Below are 25,593 nucleotides of genomic sequence, written 5' to 3'. Positions count from 1 at the left end.
GATGAATGGATAAAGAAAATGTGGCACATATATACAATGGAATATTACTCAGCCATAAAAAGGAGTGAAACTGTTATTTGTAGTGAGGTGGATGGACCAAGAGACTGTCATACAGAGTGAAGTAAGTCAGAAAGAGAAAAACAAATGCCATATGCTAACACATATATATGGAATCTAAAAACAAAACATGGTCATGAAGAACCTAGGGCCAGACGGTAATAAAGATGCAGACCTACTAGGGAATGGACTTCAGGATTCGAGGAGGGGGAAGGGTAAGCTGGGATGAAGTGAGAGAGTGGCATGGACATATATACACTACCAAAGGTACAATAGATAGCTAGTGGGAAGCAGCTGCATAGCACAGGGAGATCAGCTCGGTGCTTTGTGACCACCTAGAGGGGTGGGATAGGGAGGGTGGGAGGGAGGGAGATGCCCGAGGGAAGAGACATGGGGACATATGTATATGTATAACTGATTCACTTTGTTATACAGCAGAAACTAACACACCATTGTAAAGCAATTATACTCCAATAAAGATGTTAAATAAAAAAAAAAGAAAATGCATACTCTTCCATCAGGATAATGCAAGACCACATGTTTCTTTGATGAGCAGGCAAAAACTGTTACTGTTACTTGGCTGGGAAGTTCTGATTCACCCACTGTATTCACCAGTCATTGCACCTTCGGATTTCCATTTATTTCGGTCTTTACGAAAGTCTCTTAATGGAAAAAATTTCAGTTCCCTGGAAGACTGTAGAAGGCACCTGGAACAGTTCTTTCCTCAAAAAGATAAAAAGTTCTTGGAAGATGGAATTATGAAGTTGCCTGGAAAATGGCAGAAGGTAGTGGAACAAAAGGGTGAATACATTGTTCAATAAAGTTCTTGGTGAAAATGAAAAATGTGTCTTTTATTTTTACTTAAAAAACGAAGGCACTTTTGGGCCAACCCAATAAATAACACACCTACAGTTCTTTTCTGTTCACAAAGTATTTTCAAAACCATAATCTTGTTTGATTCTTATAGTAACCCTGTGAAGTAGGCATAAAAGGCATTGTTATTATTCACTCCACCTCACCTCTGAGAATGAGATGACTGAGGTTCAGAAAAGTTAAATGTTTTACTAAAATTTACAAAGCTAAGAATGTGGTATCATCGTCATCGTTGTCGTAGCTGCTACCATTTGTCTCATACTTATTATATGCCAGGCACTGCTTTATGTGGATAGTTCTTTTAACTTAAGATAGCATTTTGCTGAGACAGAAATAACCAAAGGTGTGCTCCATTTTCACTATATAAAACTGCCGTTCATAACAGTAAATGTCAGACATTCAAAAGCAGCTCTTCAGTCTATTTGATGTGAGAAAACCGAATATCAGATTTACATTTCCTGAAAGCAACGGTTCCTATGACTTCTTACCTCATAGTTAAGCCTACTTTAAAAAGACTTTTGAGAAAAACATTTATTTAAATTGGTTGTTCTGGCCAAATTCTTTCATTCATCTTTCAGTTGAGTTGACGAATCTCATGATTTTGTGCAGAATTTGTAGACAAAAATGTAACAAATACAGGTTCCCATTTAAGGTTGCCTTTGTCCTTTAACATAAAGCAGCAATTCAGGCACTAACATGAAAATAGTTCAATTATGCAAAGAGGCCCAAAGGAAAACTTTACGGTCGATTTTCTGAAGGTTTGCTCTCTCTGCTGTGAGTAGGTTATTCCACCTAAAAATACATTGGAACTACTCATATAATTTCAGGATGAAGAGATAACTTTATACTCTTCCTTTGGGTCTTGGTGTGTTAAAATCATTATAATATATAAAAACAGAGATACTTTTACTTCACTAAGCACCAGCTCGAAATGTTTAATTTCAACATCTTGTTACTTATTGCAGAAGTCAGCACTCTTGTAGCAATCACGTCACCACTCTGTCAGTCCTGGGGGGACATTGCTAATTGTGAGAAACATGTGCTTCCCGCTAAATCAGGACTCAAAGCAGCCTCCAAGCTTGTACTCTAGCCAATACTAACCAACCCCAGTTGGCACCTACAGAGAAACCTAAATCTGAATAAGATCAGCTATTGTATCAAAGTCCACATCCTGGTTGAGATATTGTATCACAGTTTTGTGGGATATTACCGCTGGGGAAAACTGGGGGGAGGGTACTCCAGAGCTATTTTTACTGACAAAACAAGGTTTTTCCCTACATCAACCAATTCTCCTACACCAGCTGGATGTCATGTAATTCAATTCAATTCTGACACTCTTACCTGAGGTTAGCATCAGATCCCACAAATTAAGGGCTCAGTTGCATAAGTTCACCCCACTACAGAAACCAATCACAAGTCCCGGGCCTCCCATAAGTTCTGGCTGAAAAACTATAAGTCAGGGGTTCCCACGACCCTCCTCAGGTTCGATTATTTGTTAGAACTGCTCACAGAACTTAGGCACCATACTTACTGGTTTATTATAAAGGATAGAACTCAGATGCGGCCAAATAGAAGAAACACATAAGGCAAGGTATGGGAACGGGGTGAAGGGAGCTTCCATGACGTTTCTGGGTGTACCACCCTCCCAGTACCTCGATTTTTCACTAACTTCTGTGAACCCTGTGATTTAGTGGTATTTATGGAGTTTCCATTATGTAGGAATGATTAAGTCATTAACCATTGATGATGAGCTCAATCTTCAGCCTCTCTCTCGTCTCTTGAGATTTGCAGCGCTCTAATCATGCCTTGGTCTTTCTTGTGACCAGCATCCATCTGAAGCTATCCAGGAGCCCGGAGCCCCCAGCCATCTCATCAGCGTACAAAACACACACAACTCACTGGGAAGATCCAAAGGTGTTAGAAGCTGTGTGCCAGAAATCGGGGACAGAGTCCACGTATTATTTCTTACTGTCGCAGACACACGAGATTTCTGTTTTATTTCTTACAACTGCATATGAATCGACAGTTACCTCAAAACAAAAAGATGACTTTAAGAAATCTATTTGTCACTTGGGATTTGCAATAATTTCAAAGAGAATCTCTCTAATGTGATAACAGAATGACCATTTTAATTAAATCAGACAGTTGTAGAGCAGGCAAGGCACCAGCTCGTCTAGTTCAGCTCCTTTACTTCAGAATGAAGAAACGGAGGCCAAGGGAAATTAAATGACCATTGCTGTGGTGCCAGAATCTGTTTGTATGCATAATACCGTAAGTGGAAAGAAGAAGGAAACTGACGTTTGTTAGGTGATTATTTTGTGGCAGACACTGTGCCAAAGAAGTTTATATACATGATCCCGTTTTACTTCCCAAGAATTCTTGTAGGTATTATTTCCATTTTACAACTGAGGAAATTGAAGCTTGTCATAAGTCATAAAATTAGCAAGGGATGGGGCCTGGATTCAAACTCCTTGTGAATCTAGAGCAGTCAGTTTTCTGCTACGCATTTTAAAACTTTCCCTACTAGAATCCATTATAAAAAATAAATATTACATTGTAACCCAAATACACATACAAACTGAATCTTTTTTTTCAAATACCCTTACTATGTATGATGCTCTGTTCTATTCTTTCATGAAAAATACACTAAAATTGATTTTATGATCCATTAATGGGGGTTGCGACCTACAGTTTGAAAAACACAGCATGTTATTTTCCCTTTCCTGTGACCATTCCATTAATATTGTGGAAGAATCTTTCTTTTCCATGCTAACCAACAGTCAGTCCTCTTTTTAGCTTTGCTCAGATCTTACGAACCAAAATTAAAGGGGAAGTTGTCTTAGTTAGTCTTTGCTCATTTAAATTTATAATAGCTCGTGCAAAACATCATAGCATAATTCTTCCTGTGGCTTTAGGCATTTTACCACCCACATCCCGTACTTCTCTCTCTCTCTCTCTTTCTTTCTCTCTCTCTCTCTCTCTCTCTCTCTCTCTCTCTCTCTCTCTTTCTTCCTGGCTACATCCCTGTGAGGGAGCAGATAGACCCATTCAAATTGAACCCTGTCATTTTCTGAACTGATAGGTGGTTTGTTGTTTGAGGAGACTCCAAGGCTATGTCTATAAGAGGCAAATGTAGGCAAGTTATCCACTGATTTACATTTGGCTTAAAACCTTCTCTGAGTGGGTGTGTTGGGTGGTAGTAGTGGTGGAGTTGGCCTACGTATCATTTACCCTGGCACTCCTCCATAGGGCAGGGTGTGCTTGGGTGACCTGGCATTCCCAGCTCATTTCCTGGTGGATGCCATGATGTACCTACTGGGGACACCTATATCACCCATTTACAACCCTTCCTTGGGTAATGATATATCAGGGCCTTCAATTTCCTGGCCCATGTGGGATTACTCTGAGAGCCCAGAAATGCCATAGGTCTGTCAGTGGTTGTGTTAGATTTTGATAACTGCTGGAACTGATTTAGCCTCCTGGGTGTCAGGGACTGAGTTAAACACGTCACACACATATCTTGTTGAATCCTCAGAGCAGTCCTGTGATGGGGATATTATTATATCATTTCATATTAGCCAAAAGGCTAGGTAGGTAGGTGGCTTTCGCTCAGTAAGCACTTAAAGGGCAGGGAAGGGTTGAATTAGAAAACGTAATGGGAAAGGAAGCTGTAGAGATGATATCTATACACAGACACACAGACACACACACACACACACCAAAAATCAAGTTTTGAGGCGTTTTGGTGTCCAAGTTAAGCCTGACCTGCCTTCTTCCTTTTCTGGCCTTGATCATCTGGGCGCTGTCATCATCTGTTTCAGCCAGCACGCTGACAATTTAAATCCTAGAATCTGCTATGCTTGGCTCATCTCATTTAGAAAAGAAGATTGAAATTGGCTCTTAGATCTGAGCGGACTTTTCAGTCACAGGCAGACTCAACCTTCAGGTGGAAGATAGTTCAGTTTTCCTGTTGGCAGTTGTTCTCAAATACCAGTGCACACAGGAATAAACTAAGAAACATCTTAAAATGCAGATATCTGAGCTCCGCTTAGTTAGATTTTGATTCAATAGGTCAGAGGTGACTCCTTGAGATCTGTATTTTAAACAAATTTAGATTTAACAGTGTGAATCGAGGTGATTCAGATTCAAGTGACCTAGGAGCCATATTACGACAAATGCTAATTCGAGGTCTTATGAGATGTACGCAGGAGTAATCCACGCTGTGGGCTTGCTTCCTTGTCAGTCCCGTCTTCAAAATTGTCTTAGGGAGGACCTCAAATATTTTGCTAAAGACAATAACTATAATATGCATATAATATTTATTAATATTATATCTATTCATAACAACCATGGATAGAGAGTTAAACAGTGCTTCCAAGCTACCTAGAAGTGTTCTCAGCCATATCTAATCAACCAGGATACAGGTCCCCTACAGGAAGATGCTCCTCTTTTTCTTTCCTCCCCCAACTTCATATAGGTAATGTCAGGGTGAGACTGAAGCTGCAAGATGATAGAAAAATAAGATGGAAACAGCCTGGGTTCCTGGGTCATTGTCTACGGGAGAGCTACTTTGAATTGTGACACAAGCAACAATAAGCCTCTATTGTACTAAGCCCCCAAATTTGGGGCTTATTTATTTTAGCAGCACAGGCTAACCTCTCCTAACACTGCTGTTATTAACAACTGATTGATAGTCATGATGGAAATATTTCCTTTACTATGGCAGAACAGACTAATTTGAACTGAACTCCCCATTGTACCAATAACCTAGCAGAACAAAGCCTGGGCAATCTTACCATTGCCCCTTCAAACCAATAGCCCACACGGAACTATTCCAACCAAATATTTGCTGAAAAGTATAAAAGTTAGTCCTGTTTAGCATGCAAGGAATAGCTACCCACTTTTTCTTTTTTCTTTTTTTTGATAGATAAGAAGTGGATTTATTTAGAGAGAAACACAGACAGAGTGTGGGCCATCTCAGAAGGTGAGAAAGGTACCAGGATATGGGGTTGTCAGTTTTCACAGGGGTGGGTAATTTCATAGGCTAATGAGTGGGAGGAGTATTCCAGCTACTTTCGGGAAGGGGGGAGGATTTCCAGGAATTGGGCCACCGCCCACTTTTTGATCCTTCTGGTCGGCCTTGGAACTGTCATGGCGCCTGTGGGTGTGACATTTAGCTTGCTGATGTGTTACAGTGAGGTATACTGAGGCTCCTCAAGGTCTAGTGGAAGTCGACTTGTCCACCATCTTGGACCCACTTGGTTCCAATCAGTTTATGTCATGTCCTTGGGCTACGTCATTCGTTCAAAGGCTATGCCCTGCCTCCTTTCCCCCTGTTTCATTCCCCTCTCAGAGATTTTACTCCCATATTCTTATGGGAAGCAAAAGGGCAATAGTCTGTCTTCTGTAACTACTTCAAGGCTGAGTAGGGACATCGACTCTGCCTGTCAGGGAGTAAAAATCTCTGGATGCCTGACCTAGGGGCCCCAAGGGCAGGACAGCTTCTTGTTTTGAGTTGTTATGGGTGGAATCCTTGCACGGTCATCATCTTGGAGTGGAACTGGTTGTAACTTCTTCCACAGCCTTTCTATGAATCTCCCTGATGACGAAGTGCTTTTTGTAAGAGCATAGAGTACAAGAATAACTATAAATGACAAAAGACTTAAAAGGCATAATTAAACATCTGAATTACAGTGTAATCAATAAGCAAACTTGGTTACAAGTTTCTGGCCCTATGCCTCAAACTTGATCACAAACCAACCCTTTCTTTACTGCTTCACCAACAGAAAATTATGAACTCCCTCAAATCTCAGAAAGAAATGGTGTCCATGAATTAAATGGTTCTTACTTTCAACAGCTGCTACATAATCTATGGCAAAATAGAAACTAACACGGCATCTAAAAAGATGAAAAATAATGAAAACCTAAGAAGGTACTGCTACCACTCATCAAATTTCTTAAGAATGCGATCACTTAACTTGGCCCATTATCTTTCCCATAAATGTTGAATGTTGACTTTATTTACTAAGCTGAGAAAAATTGTTTTTCTTTCTGTGTGTGCTGGAGCAGTGTTTTCCAGATGCCCGTCATGACCTGTCAATTCGGGGAGTTGAAACAATTATAAGCAGCATTATAAAAGAAACATAAGAGAGATTATCAAAGTGTGTCACAAATAGTAAGGGTAAGTATTATATTTTATGAAAGTTGTTTCTGATTAAGCACACACACGCAATCCTTGTTATCAAGGTACTTACGCTTTACTTAGTTGCCTTGAGCAGTGAATTAGCAAATCCTGAATCATTGCTCCTAGAAGACGTGCAGCGTTAGGTTCCTGCGAATCTCTGGTCACAACATTTTCATCCACTGATCAATACATAACCTTGTTTTATGTGTGTTTCTGTTTAAAGACACCTTATTAATAAACACGTTTTATTTATTCATTGACATTAAACTCACGGCCAACAGCACTATAACTTATGCCTTAACAAAGCTCATCTAACATGTATTTCCTCCATATGACACATCACAGCCTTTCTTGCACTCTGGAACACTAGATAGCACTTCAGCGCTACGCTTGGAGCCACTTGAAGCAATGAAATCACCAACAAAAAGCACAAAATACAAAAAGGTGGCACTAAATAGACCAAAAAGGACACGTTTACAGTATGAGAGTTGAAATAAGAAGGCTGTTACCTTGTTTGACCTCAGCTAGGGATTTGTATATAAGGCAGCTCAAGTTTTTTGATGCTCTGTGCAAGCACATGTCCTCGATTGACCATAAAATGACTGTAAATATTGATTTTGGGGTTACAAATAAATGCTAGCAAGTTAGTAAATTAGCAAATACGGAAACTTTGAATGAGCAGGATTGACTATCAAAGCTGTTGGATATTGAGAGATGGCCTCAATTAAAAGTAGAATGATTTTATGAATACATTTTTATTAATAAATATGTGCTACAAAGTTTATATATAAATAATATTAAGAGATACTATAGGTAAGACCGGTAAATTCTGTCACATAATAGGTAATTAACAGAAATGCCACTGATGGTTCAAAGAATGGAGCTTCCGTAATGGCAGATTACCTGTGTCCCTCGTTTTCTCTGAAAATCTGCTGACTAAATATGATTGGTAGCCAGAGATGTACAACTGGTCTTAGAAGAGTTCTATTACAGCCAGGGGTAGTTGCTCAGATTCAGAGAAGGTTCAGTTGTGGCAGCTCTATCTAAACACTTCTACAGTCTAGACCTAGTCTTTTATTTTCTACAGAACTGGTCTGGGAGGTAGTGGGATATGAGATTAGGGATCTCATTAGGGATGTGATTTTATTCATACAACATTTTGGATAAGGCAAAATGATAAGGACAGAAAACATATCAGTGGTTGCTAGTTGCTTTTTTTTTCCCAACTATTTCTTTTAGATGTATCCATGTTGATATACAGAGTTCTAGTTCATTCCTTTTTAACTGCTACATAGTTATTCCATCATATAAATATATCATTCTTCATTTATCTAGTCCCCTACTGATGGACGTTTAGGTTGTTGCATTTTTTGCTAATACAACAGACAGCAATGAATATCATTGTGCATACTTTTCAAAATGAAAAAGACATTTTTAAACATTTTATTTAAGTATAGCTGATTTCAAAATGAAAGATTTTTAAATCTACTCTTTAGTAACTTTCAAATATACAATACAGTATCACTAACTATAGTCACCATGCTGAACATTACATCCCCAGGACTTATTTATTTTATAACTGGAAGTTTGTACATTTTGACCCCCTTCACTGGTTTCACTTATATCCCACTCCTCTGGTTGCCTCTGGCAACCAACAATCTGTTCTCTGTATCTATGAGCATGATTTTGTTCATTTGTTTCTGTTGTTGTTTTTTAAAATTTCACATATAAATGAGATCATATGATATTTGTCTTTCCCTGTATGACTTACTTCACTTAGCATGGTGCCCTCAAGGTCCATCCATGTTGTCACAGATGGCAAAATTTCCTTATTTTTTATGGCTGAACAATATTTCAATGTGTGTGTATGTATCATATAAATGAGATCATATGATATTTGTCTTTCCCTGTATGACTTACTTCACTTAGCATGGTGCCCTCAAGGTCCATCCATGATGTCACAGATGGAAAAAGATTATTGAAGTGTAGTATACACACATATATATGTATATATATTTAGTTTTCTTTATCCATTAATCCATCAATGGACACTTAGGTCATTTCCATATCTTAGCTAAATGATGCTGCAAAGAACTTGGGAATGCTTACATTTTTTGAGTTAGCATTTTCGTTTTCTTCTAATAAATATCCAGAAGTGGAATTGTTGGATCATATGGTAGTTCTATTTTTAATTTTTTGAGGAACCTCCATACTGTTTCCCATAGTGGTTGCACCAGTTTACATTTTCACCAACAGTGCACAAGTGTTCCCTTTTCTCCACATCTTTGCCAACATTTGTTATTTCTTGTCTTTTTGATAAAAACCATTCTAACGGTGTAAGGTGATATCTTATGTGGTTTTGATTTCCATTTCTCCGATGATTAGTGATGTTAAGTATCTTTTCATGTACCTGTTGGTCATCTGTATGCCTTCTTTGGAAGAACGTCTATTCAGACCTTCTGCTCATTTTATTAAAAATAAAAAATTGGATTCCCCTGGTGGTCCATTGTTTAAGACGCTGTGCTTCCACTGGGGGCAGGGGGGAGGCATGAGTTCAATCCCTGGTCAAGGAAGTTCTGCATGACACGTGGTGCAGCCAAAAAGAAAAAAATTATTGAAGTGTAGTTGATTTACAATGTTCTGTTAATTTCTGCTGTACAGCAAACTGACTCATTTATATATATATATAATATATACCACATCTTCTTTATCCATCCATCTGTTGATGGACATTTAGGTTGTTTCCATGTCTTGGCTATTGTAAATAGTGCTGCTATGAACATAGGGGTGCAAATATCTGCCCATTTTAAAATCAGATTGTTTTTTGCTCCTGAGCTGTATGAGTTCTTTATATATTTTCAGTATTAACCCCTTATAAGATATATGATTTGCAAATGTTTTCTCCCATTCAGTAGCTGCCTTTTCAGTTTGTTGCTGGTCTCCTTTCCTGTACAGAAGCTTTTAAGTTTGATTTAATTTAACTTGTTTATTTTTACTTTTCTTACCTTTGTTTTTGGTGTCAGATTAAAAAAATCATCACCAAGACTGACATCAAGGAGTTTGCCATCTGTGTTTTCTTCTAGTAGTTTTATAGTTTCAGGTCTTACATTCAAGTCTTCAATCCATTTTGAGTTAATTTTTATGTATGGTGTAAGGTAGTGGTCCAGTTTCATTCTTTTCCATGTGGCTGTCCATTTTCCTGACACTTTTTATTGAAGATACTGTCCTTTCCCTACTGTTTATTTTTGGTTCCTTTGTTGTAAGTTATTTGATCTTATGTGCATGGGTTTATTTCTGGCCTCTCTCTCTGTTCCATTGATCTATGTGTCTGTTTTTATGCTAATACCAAGTTGTTTTGATTACAGTAGCTTTGTTTTATAGATTGCAATCAGAAAGTGTGATGTCTCTAGCTTTGTTCTTTTTCAAGATTGCTTTGGTTATTTGGGATCTTTTGCTGTTCCATACAAATTTTAGGATTGTTTTTTCTGTTTCTGTGGAAAATGCTATTAGAATTTTTATGGGGATTGCATGGAATCTGTAGATTGCTTTGGGCAGGATGGACATTTTAACAATATTAATTCTTCCAATCCATGAGCACAAAACTTTTTTTCCATTTATTTGTGTCTTTTTCAATTTCTTCTGTTAATGTCTTATAGTTTTCAGTGTAAAGGTCTTTCCCCTCCTTGGTTAAATTTATTCCTAGACATTTTATTCTTTCTGATGCAATTATAAGTGGGATTGTTTTCTTAGTTTCTCTTTCTGGCAGTTCTCACAAAAATCTTTTAATTGCTCAGTTTGAACAATATAAATGCTGAAGTAGGAGAAAATTTTCATAATGACTTCAATGTCAGTAGAAAGGACATTAGATGCTGTTTGAACAGCATTTGCAGAATATGGCAGGATAGCCAACACCTTACATTCATGTTTTGCTTCAACTTTGACTAAACATTGTCTGCACTTTCATGCAAATATCTAGCAGAATCTGTATTCATGATTTTGCCACCAAAAGCAGTACAGTTTTCTCATTAACTCCTAACACAATAATAGAACCCTTCTGAAGTCTCATCTGAAAGAGATTTTACTCACAATAGCCTTATAAGTAACACTTTTTCATGAGAAAAGTAATTGTACAAACAAAGGGAACATGTTTTCTGCATTATGGCTATTTGCATCTATAGCTATGTAAAGATAAGGCATTAGATTTCCCATAAGCTCTGTAACAATAAGTGGAACTATTACATTTTTATTGTTGTAATAGATTTCACCCTGATAATTTATTTGTAATTTTGGGATCAGAAAATACTTCTGGTAGCAGCACATTCCAACAGTTATTTGAGATGAAGGCAGATGATATTCAGTGTGGAAAGCCATTACAGCTTCTGCTGTGATTATTTTATCTTCTTCATCTGAATGTCCCATAAAAATTTATTATTTTATCACATCTTTGGCAGTAGTTGAAGAAATTACATTTCTTATATTTAGTTACTATTTTATACTGATTTATATCTGTCTTTCTACAATTTTTAAAACATTAAATCAACAATTGGGAATTGTACAGAGAATTTCCAAAGGACTTTCTCCTCATTTAATCAATGTTCACGGATCAGAAAATGTATTACAAAATTTATATTATGTTTTGGGATTCAAATATACACAAATTAAAGGCCACACAGCAAGGAATGAAAATTGAATTTGATAACATCACGGTCGTGATGGTGTGTTTGTCATTCACAAGTAAGAACTCACAACTAGCTGTAAGCAGGGTTTGAACTGTTGAAAGAGTTGCAAACTTGTGAACTACTCAAGAACTGATGTAAAAATGATGAACTTCCCCTTTGCACAAGGAAGAGCTGTACTCGTAAGGCACAGTATTACTGGGTTAATGTTTTGGGAAGCCTGGCTTTCAGGAATCGGTGGACTTTCAGAAAGTCCAGATGTGCTAGTGTGGCCACTGGAATGAGGCACTTACTGATTGGCTGTTGTCCTGAAACATGGGGTTGTCACTGATTGGCAGACTTTTGGAAGCTTCGATGTCATTGATTTGCTAACTCTCAGAAGCTGTTACTGGAGTGAGGCTGTTGCTGATTGGGTGATTTTTCAGAACGTGAGCATTGATCTATCCCTAATTAATGGTGGTTCCCTCTTCATGACTTGGGACTTTAGCCAAAGAACAGTCTTTTCTTTTCTTATGTATGAAAAATATGTATTTTAATTCTAAGTCCCTCCTTTTGGTTTTCCCTCAGCCAGACCTGCAGGAGAGGGCAACTCGGGTTGTACAGATGTGTGCAGGAGTAATCTGGGGCTGGAGTTGCCATTTAAGAGACTTAAGCTCCAGTTACTGTGGTGGAAAAATAGCACCAACTTTTCATGAGTATTGAGAAGAGCGGAATATAGGACACTTAGGTAGACCCGACCAAGTCAATACAGGAAGTAGGAAAGGTCATTTAAATACAGGACACGTCCTGTGCATTCAGGAGGACACACAACCGACCCCAACCGCATCTCTGGCCCTGTTCCTCTTCTTCCAGGGTCTCGAGGGTTCTCAAAGGGGTGGGGCCCAAGTTGAAGCTGGATGGTTTCAGAAGTCCCATGCCACATTAAAGAGACACTGAGAAGTTTAAGTCGAGTAGTAAAATGATTAGATTTGCATTTTAGAAAGATTATGCCAGCATCTGGGTGATAGATTCAGGGGTAGGGCCCAGAGACTGGAACCAGGCATGCCTGTTAAGAGGTTCAGCACTCAGGACAAGAAAAATTAATAATCTACTTATAATATTTCATAAAATAACTGTTAAAGTTTAAAATTTTATTTTATTAATTCATTTTTAATTTAAAAGACATCACTTTACCAATAATCTTAGGAAAGTCTGGGCAGTGACAAGGAAGGGACTCAAACTTGGCAAAGAACCATGAAATTCATGATAGCTCCCCCTATTAGGAGTCATGTGTGTGCTGGGTACGGAGTGGTTTTGCATACATTACCCTCACTGTGTCATTATGAAGGAGGAAATTAATTTAGTGCAGTGGCTAAGAGCCAGGTTCTGAGATCAGAATTATGGGGTTTAAATCTGGGTTCTGTCACTTATTGTTTGTGCCACCTTAGGACCCACTTTCTCCATCCCTGTGATGGAGATAGCAGAGTTATCTGTGTGATCATTTAAGGACTACACGAGATAATGGGCTTAGATTGCTGTGTACAGGGTGTATCTTGTTATAAATGCTAATATATAAATGTTATATAAGCGTTAACCGTTATCATAACATAATTTTACAGATGGAAAAACTGAATCTTAGAAAGATTAGGTTACTTTTCCAAGGTCACATAGGAAAAGGCAGGGGTTTGACCCAGATACATCTGACTTCCAATCTATATCATTACTCTCTACTAGCTCTAAATATCTGAGACACAGGTCTGGAGAAAATAAAATATGTGCCCATGAAAGAGGAAAACTTGAAGTTTTGTTTTTTGTTTTCATAAGAAGAAAGGATTATGTGTTCTAGCAGTTGTTGTCTCAGTCATAATAAGGCATTGGAAGCTAAGACAGGCCAACAGACATGTCTATTACTTGAGGTTCAGTTCCAGTGTCTTCTTTAATCAAGCTATTTCACACAACATTATGCCAGCTAGAGCCTTGGTGGAAATGGAATATGGAATCTGGAAGAAATGGTTGCCACTTTTAAAAAGACTATGGTTGTTTTAAAACAACTTAATACAGTGTCTGTTTTTTTAAATTGCACTGACATTAATTCAATGTCGGGCAGTGGAAGGTTTTTGCCATTTAAACTTCCATCAGTCAAAGATGTCCAGTAGGGATGTTATACATCTGCTCACACAGAGAACACCTACTCAAGCGGCTTCTGCTGTGAACTAGTTGGAGTCAACTCAAAATAATCTGAGTTGGAACATTCTCCCTGTGTCTCCGCTGCTATTGCTATTCTTGCCTTATTTTTGACGTTTGGCTCAGCTACTGTTTATCCAAATTTAAGGAAACAGGAAGACAGATAGTTCAAAGTCATGGTAATAGAGTAGCCTCTAGATTAAGAGTTCCATTCCAAGCTCTTTCTTTAAGAACAGAATAACAATCCTAGTTAAGGGTTTATAGATAGCTTTTTTAGTTACTAAATTGATGTAGATCTCCGAGCCCAGATCTTAAATTTTAGTTAATTGTTTGGTTTCCACAATAAATTGAAGTTTATGTTTTCCTTTAGGTAGACCTTATTAAAACCGCAGTTTTCACTTCTCAATTTACAGAATTTGAAATGGGTTAATTACTACTTTTTCCCCCTAACAGCTTCATTGAGGTGTAATTGACACACGATAAATGTACATATATAAAGGGTACAATTTGATGTTTTGACATATGTACACACCCATTAAACAGTCACCACAATTAAGACAATCAAAAGTATCCATGAAAATTTCCTCATGCCCCCTTTAAAAATCCCTTCTTTCTACACACGCCAGCACCGTGGCCCCCAGCCCCAAGGCATGAAGATATTGATCTATTTTCTTTCACTGTAGCTTAACATGTGTGGTAGGCAGAATTTTAAGACGATCCCCAATGACCCTCACTTTTGTACAATCCTCTCTCCTTTGAATGTGGAGAGAACGAGTAAATATGATGAAGTATCATTTCCATGATTGATCTCTGGTGGCCTTGGCCTACAGCGGCTTGAAGCAGGGTTTCAGATCCCAGCCAGAGATTGAGGTCAGGTTGCGGCGGTGAGAGCACCGAATCCTAGCCACTAGAACAGTGGTCAGTGACAAGGCCCTGGCCCTATGGCTTTGCAGAAAAAGAATTCCCACAAAGATGGAAAGTAGTGAAACGAGTAAAGTATTTATTAGGGAAAAAAGAAGTACAGTACGTGGGGATAGACACAAATGGGTGGGCTCAGAGAGACAGTCATGCCCTCGTGGCAGTTTGAATCACTTACATGGGGCATTTCTTCTGGGTTTCCTTTGGCCAATCATTTTGATTTGCCTGGTTCAAAGTCTGTATTTGGTATAGCTCAGGATTTTCCCATGTGTGCGCACGCAGCTCTTAGCCAAGATGGATTCTACCAAAGAGGCCTATGGGTAATGAGCATCAGTTGGCATCAGTTAGCATCACTCCGCTTTTGACCTCCAAAGATCCCTTCTGCTCATGTGTAGTCGGGGAGGTCTCCTGATTTCAGGAATGAGGAATATGTGGTCTCTTATCTTCTATCTGGGCAGGGCCCAGCCTCCTCCATCATCCTGCTTTTATGAAGTTTCTGCTATTATGGAGTTTCTGTCCACAGTGGGGAAACTGTTCAGGCTGGGGCCCATCTATCTCCTGCCTCATGATGAAATCCTGTTAATATGGCAAAAAGGATTTGGCCAAGGTAATTAAGTGTGCTAATCAGTTGCCTTTAAGATAAAGAGATTATTTAGGTGAGGCTAAATGAGCCAAATAAGCCTTCTAAAAGCAAAAGTACACTTGGTGACTTGCTAGGCAGCAAGAGAAGACTAATATAGATTTTGGTACATGGAAGTGGGGTGCTGCCATAAGAAATTCTTAAACTGTGGGTGTAGCATTGGAATCAGACAATGGGTAGAGGCTGGAAAACCGTGAGTAGAAATATAGATGTTAAAGACACTGCTGGCGAGGTCTCAGAAGGAATGAGCAAAGACATTACTGGAATATGGAGGAAGAGGATTCTTGTTATCCTCGTGACAGAAAGCTTGGCAGAATTTTGTCCTTCAGTTATGTGGAAAGCAGAGTTTGTAAGCACTGAACTTGGATATATAGCTAAGGAGATTTTTGAACAAAGTGTTGAGGCTTCTGCCTGGCTTCTTCTTGCTACTTATAACAAAATGCAAGAGGAGGGGCTTCCCTGGCGGCGCAGTGGTTGAGAGTCCGCCTGCCGATGCAGGGGACACGGGTTCGTGCCCCGGTCCGGGAAGATCCCACATGCCGCGGAGCGGCTGGGCCCGTGAACCATGGCCACCGAGCCTGCGCGTCCAGAGCCTGTGCTCCGCAACAGGAGAGGCCACAACAGTGAGAGGCCCGCGTACCGCAAATAAATAAATAAATAAAAATAAACAAAATGCAAGAGGAGAGAAAATACATTGAGAGAAAAACTGTTAAAGAGAAAGAAACCAGGACCTGATGGTATTGAAAGGTCTCTGCCTATCCAAATGGCAAAAGATGTTAAAATTAAGAAGTTTGCCATCAGGAGAGAATGATCTAGAAAAAGCTGAGGGTATGACGCTACAATCCTTTGCTGAAACCTGGGAAAGTTAACAAAAGATCAGAATTCTCATGTTAATTCAGGTTAACGGAAAAGGAAGGCAGGTTCAGTTCCCTAACCTCCACTAGTATCTGTTGTGTTGCTCCCAGAAGTGACTTAAGACTCCTTAAAATTTGATTAGGTCCTTTAAGCCACCCACGTAAACATGCTGTTTAGATAAGAACAAAGTGCTTGCTATGAAAACACAGCTTCAAGGCAAATCTCTTTCCATTCCTTCCACTCCCTTTCAACCTTACTACTTTCCCTGTAATAGTTCTATATATAAATTCTGGAGTTATCACTGTTGGATTGTAGCAAGTTACTTGGTTCACATCCTTTGATATTATGACATTTTAAAAAATTGGAATATTTTGAACAAGTACATGGAGAGACTTAGACTGTCAAGGTTTTCAATTCTTAGATTGGAGAACTGGTTTAGGGGTTACCCGCATTACAGCATACGTCTGGGGTTCAAGTGAATGGTGAGTTCAGGTGCCAGAACTTGTGCTAGAATTATGGTCTGGCTTTCTAGGTCGTCCTCCACGGCTAGCACAAATAACAGAGATAACTGAGAGCTAGATCTACTGTAGGTATGTACTTTTGTACATCTAGCTACCTTACAATAAGTTTTAGTATTTTGAATATCTATTTTTAAAATTTAGTTTGAATACTAAATTGATACATTTTTAAGCTTCACACCACTGTTTATTTAGGTCAGAGAGATTTCTTGGGAGTTACTATTTATAGACTGTTAAAGACCCCTCAGGCGATGTCCAGGCTGTTGCATGTGGACAGTTTCTTGAATTATAGCACAGAAACTTTAATACCTACCTCAGGAATGATAGGGGTCTTAAATAGGCAGTATTTTACTAAAGAAACCTAGAGTTTTCTTAGATTGCCAACCTTAGTAAGACAAGAAATGTCAGGGTGACAGAATTTAAGTGGCTCTTTTCAGATATGTTACAGTGATTGTCTATATTTAAGATGCAAAACAGCCTCCCAGGAACTATTTAATTAAGTGAAAGTGAGTCTAGTCCCTTTGGAATCGAATGGTTCAGTGAGCAAATACATATCAGCAAGTGAAGGAAGTGGGGTAACTTATTATGTGCTTCATAGACACAGTGACACTTTATAACCCCATATCAAGGATCCTAAACAGTGATTGGTTGAGAAAATTATCAAACTGACTTTAAATTTCGGCAGGTACAAAATTGTCATGCGAAAGCCCAGGACAGTGTGCCACTCAGTCCTCAAAGAGAAAGATAAGAAATCCTGGATTTTCAAAGTCCCTTTGAAGGCTTTTAAGGTAAGATGGACCCAACTGATTTCTTTGGAAAGAAATTCGAATTTCAGAGAAGCCAACTCGATTTAAAAAAATGAATAACCCTTATGATTAGACATTTTCCTTCACTTTTGACTTGTCAAATTAAAATTATGTTTTAAAAGATAATGGAAAATTATGTGGTAAGTGGTGCTAATTCCACCTAGCAAAATATTGCATCACTGAAGAATCAGATTTGTTTTCCACAGCCATTATGTTAAAATGTCAGTTGCTAATAGTCAGGAAAAGTATATGTAAGATGAAGCACATATTTTATATCTAAAATACTAACAACGGAATGAGTGATTAGAATATTTTATGCATAATTCACTAAAGCTCCATTACTGTTATTTTTATGCAGAAAAGCCATCTCTTTCAAATAGTAACATTTAAACACTGACTGTATTAAGAAATGAACATGGATTTAGGAATTTGATTTAACACATTATGTTACATTTATTTCAAAGTTTGGCTAATCTAGTCAGTAATAAACTCTATGAGGATAGGACTCATATGTGTTCCCAGGGTTCAGTATCTGGCCCACGTTAGGCCTTCAAATGTTTGTTGAATGAATCTCAGTTTACATTTAATTTTTTGGTCCCTGAAAAATCAACCTTTGGCCTAAAATAATAATAATAATAAATTGTTATTATTTTACCAATTGACATTAGGGTTTTAAAACTAGATTAAAATACTTCTACTTAGGATATCTGGAGAGTCTGACTTCTTTCACACACTTTTTCTGTTTCATGATATAATAATAGGTTTGGAAAATAAAAGACATGTTACTAAAACAATGGTAAACTGAGGTAGAAACCTTGTAATTATCTGGTTGCTTTTATTAGTTTTGATAACAAATTAGATAACCAGATATAAATAACTACCTTGGGCTTTGAAACAGGGCTTTATTTAAGCTTTGCTTTTCAAGGTTTTATTAACTCGTTCAAATTAAGTAAAATCTCATTTTGTTTGTGATAATACATAAAATAATCTGAAGGGGGTTCACACAATTCTGAAGCCTCTGCTTTCAGACTGACAAAATGGAGGCCATTTCTATAGTAGCCTTTCAAGCCATTTCCCTACCTGTGGACACAGTGGCAAGTAGCGTCGTGCATTGTGCAACTGTTCTGGCGTAGATCTGAAAGGGAGCTAAAGTGGTCAGATTGCTGGATTGCAGTTCAGAAATGGGATGCACACAACTCTGTCCTTCACTATAAGTTCCTTTCCAGGATACCGTGTTTCCTCCAAATCACAGTGTAGACTGGTCTTCTGCAGAGTCTATGTAATAATTAGGTTTGGGACTGCAAAGCACAGTATAACCTCTGCTTACTAAACAGCTGCCCTTCCACATCTATGCCCCAGAGCTCTGCATTCTAGTGTCCTGAGGTCACATCAGCCTCGTTTTTAATCTACAGCATTTTTGAAAGAGGTCTAGCTATTCTTGGCTTTCTGTTGGACAGCTATAAGAGTAAGCACATCTTTTTCCCCTCTCAATAGCTCTGGAACTGGGTCCTCTCTCCTGTGAAAATGCCGATACTTCTAGGACAGTTGATATTCACTGCGGTTTTATTATGCTTCCACTATCAACATTAAATTCAATCAAGGCTATCTTATGACATACAATATTATAATCTATAAATCCAGTGGGAGTGCATGAAATAGAAGGTTTAAAATTTTGATTCTCATGAACTCAATGTCTATCCCAAAGTATCAAAAATGTACATTAGATCGTTTCTGAATGTGGATTCTAACAGGAATGAAGGATCATGTTTTTAGAAGTCCCACATAATAATCGCTATCATTTATTGAGACTGTTAAATACCCGGAACAGTGCTACATGTTGCTTAGAGTAATAAGTATATATTCATCAGCAACAGTCACAAAATAGCTTGTTCTGTGCTATGGTTTGGAATACAGTGATCACCAAGACACTCTCCTGGACCTCAGGAGCTCTCAGTAGAGTGGGGGAACATATAAGTAGCCACCAGGCTACTTTAAAACAGTGAAAACTGTGCAGCGCTACTAGCAAGGTGTGCAGAAGCTCCTGGGTGTAAAGAGGAGAGAGACAGCAAACGCCCTTTGACATGGAGTCAGAGAATGTTTCTCAGAGAAAATTCTTCTGCTAAGATAATTGGGGTAATCCTGAAGTGCAGGTATTCTTGTTATCCCAGACCGAGGAGTCAAATGCTTAAGAAAGCTACTTAAATTCTTCAAGCTCGCACATCAGGTAGCAAAGATAGAATTGGAACCCAGGTCTCTGAATCCAAACTCCATGTTCTTTCATCTTCATGCTAGTAACTTCTTTTCTGTACAATCTAGCCAGCCCAGTAGTGTGGCTTTGGGGGTGGGGATGATAAACACAATCTTTTAAGCACAATTTTAGCAGAATTAGTTAATCCTTGATTAAAACTATTCAGAAGACACATTATTGCCATCAGGAACAACAGAAGGAGAAAGTTATAGTTATGGTTTTTGTAACTGCCTGGCTGTACCCCTTCATTAGCAAAGGCAGAAAAAGTCTAGGTAGCGCCATCAGTACTGAGCTGGATGACGCCATTGTACGTCACTGTGACTCCAGGTGTGTTCTGGAACACTGAGTCGTTTTTTTTTTTTTCTCGGTACGCGGGCCTCTCACTCCTGTGGTCTCTCCCGTTGCGGAGCACAGGCTCCGGACGCCCAGGCTCAGCGGCCATGGCCCACGGGCCCAGCAGCTCCACGGCATGTGGGATCTTCCCGGACAGCAGCACAAACCTGTGTCCTCTGCATCGGCAGGCGGACTCGCAACCACTGCGCCACCAGGGAAGCCCGGGAACGCTGAGTCTTGACAGCTTCTTCTGATGTTGGATCCATACTCCTTGCCTAGGAAAAACGCAAATGCTTACGGACCAAAATAATACATTATATGGTTATCATATTTTGCTCTATAAGTAATTTTGTGCTGTTCTTTTTTCTTCAAAAACAGCCACTGATTAATATTTCTAAAGGAAATGAAGATAATTATATATTTTTGCATTTGGACAGTAGCATGGGCCATTCCAGTAAGTATGCCTTCCTCAAAAAACCCTTCTTACCTTGTTATCTTTTTTAAGCTAACATATATATATAAATATATAAAAGTATATATACTTTTTTTTTCTTGAGACCTTATCGATCAGCTGAATCTAAACTTTTAGATTTACATGAAAGACTTTACAAGATATATTTGGGGTCTCAACAAAACCAAATAGGCACTCCAATTCAGGCTCCCGTTCTTCTAATTGAAACTCCTGTCTTGTTGGAAGGATTATTTCTTTTAAAATTCACTCAGATTCATTTACATTTAATGCTTAGAAGTCATGGAGACTGTCCATCTTTGCTAACACCCTATGAGTTTCATTCTAATATCAACAAAGCCTGTATTGTTTAGGAAGATTTCAAGAAAGAAAAGTAGGAAAAAAATCACATGTTTTTTCAATGAAGGGAAAACTGATGTTTCACTCAGAAAGTTAAATTTGGGATATACAGATGAATACCGACAAAGAAAAATTAGGAAAATTAAACCATTTGTAATTTTATTAGCCAGCTGCTATGGTTAACATTTTGATATGTTTTCATAATACCAAATACTTTAGTGTTTCTGTAGTTGAGAATTTTCTCAACTGTTTTCATTGTGCTCCTGAAGGTCACAGAAGTAGCAAAGTACTTGCCTTTGCTTCCTCCCTGGCTCTGGTCAGACCTAGCATTTTCTTAGGGGTTTTGGCCAGGATTATACTTAATGTGGGTCTGGTGCTATTGCAAGAAGCATCGTACAGAAATATCAAAGGTCTCTCTCTTCATTTTTATAAAAGACTATTCCCTTTCTACAGTTAAGTGATCTGGTTAATACTTCAATAAAATTGGGAATACTGCCAAGTTTAAATTCTACATAAGCCCTATAACAAGCCACTTCTCTTTTCTACCCAATTAGATCATACTTTGACCTTTGTGTTATATCTTTTTTTCTTCATTTGGAGAAAAATGTGTGTGTGTTTGTGTGTGTGTGTGTGTGTGCATGTGTGGGCACACATGTGCACAAAATAAGAATGCTTTCAATTTCCAGTATTTTCACTTTGGTAGGTTCCTCAAATCAAGCCATTGGAGAGACATGCTGTTGACAAATCTGTGAATTTAAATCTTCTAGCAAAATTGAAAGTGCCAATACAGGTACAGGATGTAAAATGTGTTTCTAAGTTGTTTTTAGATTCCATTAATTTCCAAAAAATTGATGCTCATCTTTTCAGTTTGCTTTACTTTAAGATGGTATCCACAATTTATTTTGCATTGTTTCTCTTTTCCAGGATGAGTTAAATGCCAATGATACCACCAAAGAAAGTGGTGTCCTCCTGCATGAAAATGAAAGAGGAAGGCAACAGTACACCGAAGATGGTTACAAAGGAGAGAGAAATGGTTCTGAGGAGGCAGAAGTGGGAGAGAAAAGTTCTTCTACAAGTTCCATGTTAGCAAATGAAGAGAGGAATACTGAGGATCTGAATGGGGGCACAGGAAAACCAGAAACACATGGTCATGATGGGCTCCATCAAGAAGACAGCACCACAGCAAATGGCATCAGGAGACAAGTAAGCATCACCGACAGTGCTGGAACAGCAAATGGGAGCAATATTAGTGGGATTACTGAGAACAATTCCCAAAATGGGGGTGTTGGAAATGCAAGTCAGAGTGAAGATGCCACTGTTGTCCAAGAAGATGGACATCAAGTAGCTGGAAGCAGTAATGGTACAGGTCACGAGGATGAAATAAGTGGGAATTTCTGTAGAAATGGGGGTGATACAAGTGAAGAAACACCTCAGAGAGAAGGCGAGAGCAATGGGAATAAGGAGACAGGGGTAACACCAGGGGAAAGTGGAGATAGCAATAGAGAAGATGTTGCCTTGGACAATTCTGATGGAAGTCTTAGTGGGAATGGAGCAGATGAAAATGAAGACAAGGGCTCTGGTGATGATGAAGGTGAAGAGACAGGGAATGGAGAAAAAAGCCCTGATAACAGCAAGGGCCAAGAGGGTCAACCTCATGAAACAGAAGATGACGATGACAATAGCTTAGGTCAAAATTCAATTGGTGGTGAAGCTGATGATCCTGCGGACAAAGAAGACACCCACGCCATTGATGGACACAACACCTCCAAGAGTGAGGACGATTTTGACGGTACTTCAGGAGACAATGGTAGCCAAAAAATAGAGGACACTCAAAAACCCAATCAGAGAGAAAGCAAAGCTGTGGAAAACGGAATCACTGAGAAATTAGAGCCACCTGCTATTGGGAAGAACCAAGTTAAGGTTAGTTTGTGAAGCTGGTTTCTTTCAAGGCCAGTTTAAATTCTCCCCTTCCTTCCATGATGGTAGCATGAAAATAAATCATGACAAATAGTCATGTAGTTTTGCATCTAAATTACTTGAATATTTGATGGGAAAGCTAGAGTCCGTACTAGACTTTGCTATAGAACAATTTTAAAAAGCAGAAATCTCTGAAAATTTGGTTATAATTCTTCAAAAGTCTTATGCTAAATAATTAATGCAGCACGTAACTGTTTATGAAAGCTCTTATTGGGTAAAAACACAAATGGGATAGTCTATAATCTAAACACCAGAGTACTTTCAAGTACTGAATAAAACACGTTTTCACAGACATGTTTCTGAAGTACTGGAAGCTGAACTCCTGTTCTATGGCCATTTTCCCCAGTCAGTCTTCCTCAAACCAATGCAATTTTGCGGAATAACATTCACTAATTAATCATTCTTTTCTCCATCTTTCCATAGGGAATAGAAATGGAATGTCCCAGCAGTGGCAACAGAAACAATATTACCAAAGAAGCTGGGAAAATGAATGAAGATAAAGAGAGTAAAGGCCAACATGGAATGATTGTGGGCAAAGGAAATGTCAAGGCACAAGAAGAGGTTGACGTCATGCAGGGACCTGGCCAGAAATTAGAACCTCAAGATAAGTTTGGACCCAGCAAAACACGCAGTGACAGTAACAGTGATGGCTATGACAGTTATGAGTTTGGTGATGAATCCGTGCAAGGAGATGATCCCAACAGCAGTGATGAGTCTAATGGTAGTGATGATACCAATTCTGAAGGTGACAACAACCACAGCAGCCGAGGAGATGCTTCTTATAACTCTGATGAATCAAGTGATGATGGCAATGACAGTGACTCAAAAGGAGGAGAAGAAGGTGATAGTGATAACACATCAGATGCTAATGATAGTGGTGGTGATGGCAACGGTGACATTGGGAGTGATAAGAATGGAAAATCAGGCAGCACCAAAGATAACTCAGATAGTAGTGACAGCAGTGACAGTAGTGACAGCAGTGACAGCAGTGACAGCAGTGACAGCAGTGATAGCAGTGAAAGCAGTGACAGCAGTGACAGCAGTGACAGTAGTGACAGCAGTGACAGCAGTGATAGCAGTGACAGCAGTGACAGTAGTGACAGCAGTGACAGCAGTGACAGTAGTGACAGCAGTGACAGCAGTGACAGCAGTGACAGTAGTGAAAGCAGTGACAGCAGTGACAGCAGTGACAGTAGTGACAGCAGTGACAGCAGTGACAGCAGTGACAGTAGTGATAGTAGTGACAGCAGTGAAAGTGACAGTAAATCAGACAGTGACAGTAGTAACAGCAGTGACAGCAAGTCAGACAGCAGCGACAGTAGTGACGGCAGTGACAGTGACAGCAGTGATAGTGACAGCAGCGACAGTGACAGCAGTGACAGCAGTGACAGCAGTGACAACAGTGACAGTAGTGACAGCAGTGACAGCAGTGACAGCAGTGACAGTAGTGACGGTAGTAGTGGCAGCAAGTCAGACAGCAGCGACAGTAGTGACAGCAGCGACAGTGACAGCAGTGATAGTGACAGTAGTGACAGGAGTGACAGCAACAGCAGTGATAGTGACAGCAGTGACAGTGCATCTGACAGTGGTGATGAGAGTGACAGCAAGAGCAAGTCTGGTAACGGTGACAACCATGGAGGTGGTAGTGACAGTGATAGTGACAGTGAAGGCAGTGACAGTAGTCACTCAACCAGTGGCGATTAGAACTAAAGAAAACTCCACCAGATTCCTTTCGTGAACAATCTGGTGAGTAATTGATAGGAAATAAAGATTTCTAAGAAAGTAAACAAAGGGGAGAAATAAAAGAGAAGACATATGTAAACAACAACAGAAACAACCAGAAAATAGTCAAATTGTCAGATTCAGAGCCAGGTCTGAACACCCTCAGAGAGAGAATCCGTGTACCCGCGTGTTAAATATATTCAGAAAAGATTTTGTTAAAAGTGTAAATGTAAACATAGAAGAATGATTAAAATATTCTTTAGTATTTTACACAGAAACCTCAAGTAATCACATACTAAATAACTCAATTTAAATGCCAAGTGCTTTAGAGAATGTAGCAAGTAAACACATCTTAATGCCTTAATCTTTCAGTAATTATATATTCTGGATAGATGGTCTGCTTACCTCTGAGTAAAAGATGCTGTTACCATGATCCCCAGCTTGGCTACAATTCATCTGCTTGTTCTAAGGAAGAAATACACTTGCAACATGAAAAAAAAATCACAGCAACGATTTAACCTACCTGGACCATGGGAATAATCTTTGTAATTAGTGAATAGAGTAATTACAGATTATGGAAATTCTAAAGAGCGCTAGGCAGGAAAGAATTCAGAGGCTGGTTTAAACAAAACCTCATGTATAGTATCACATTCCTACAAAGTGCTGGAAATGGAGCATAACGTCCCCAAAACTACTGACAAAACTGAGGCAGTGCTTAGAACATGCTCCAACTATTAATAAATAAACTCATGAATGAAGTGCTCTTGGAGGGGATGCACTTTTTGAACTCTCTGTTCAGACGTCTAAGTGGAATC

The 25,593-nt window shown here is 38.9% G+C and overlaps 1 protein-coding gene across 1 annotated transcript; it reads left to right on the top strand.

Annotated features, from left to right (window-relative positions):
• The first annotated feature begins 5,857 nt into the window (after positions 1–5,857).
• On the top strand, positions 5,858–25,196 carry DSPP (dentin sialophosphoprotein). Its single transcript, XM_024736017.1, has 7 exons — positions 5,858–5,914; positions 7,000–7,111; positions 17,570–17,672; positions 20,650–20,725; positions 21,783–21,869; positions 22,004–22,999; positions 23,480–25,196. The coding sequence occupies exons 4-7, from the start codon at positions 20,675–20,677 to the stop codon at positions 24,758–24,760; spliced, it is 2,415 nt and encodes an 804-aa protein (XP_024591785.1). The 5' UTR covers positions 5,858–5,914; positions 7,000–7,111; positions 17,570–17,672; positions 20,650–20,674; the 3' UTR covers positions 24,761–25,196.
• The last annotated feature ends 397 nt before the right edge of the window (positions 25,197–25,593 follow it).

This window comes from Neophocaena asiaeorientalis, unplaced genomic scaffold (genome assembly GCF_003031525.2).
Source record: "Neophocaena asiaeorientalis asiaeorientalis breed wild unplaced genomic scaffold, Neophocaena_asiaeorientalis_V1.1 scaffold7, whole genome shotgun sequence".
In the NCBI taxonomy this organism is placed as follows: domain Eukaryota; kingdom Metazoa; phylum Chordata; class Mammalia; order Artiodactyla; family Phocoenidae; genus Neophocaena; species Neophocaena asiaeorientalis.
The sequence above is the reverse complement of the archived record's forward strand: the minus strand, read 5'-3'. Positions and strand labels throughout refer to the sequence as shown.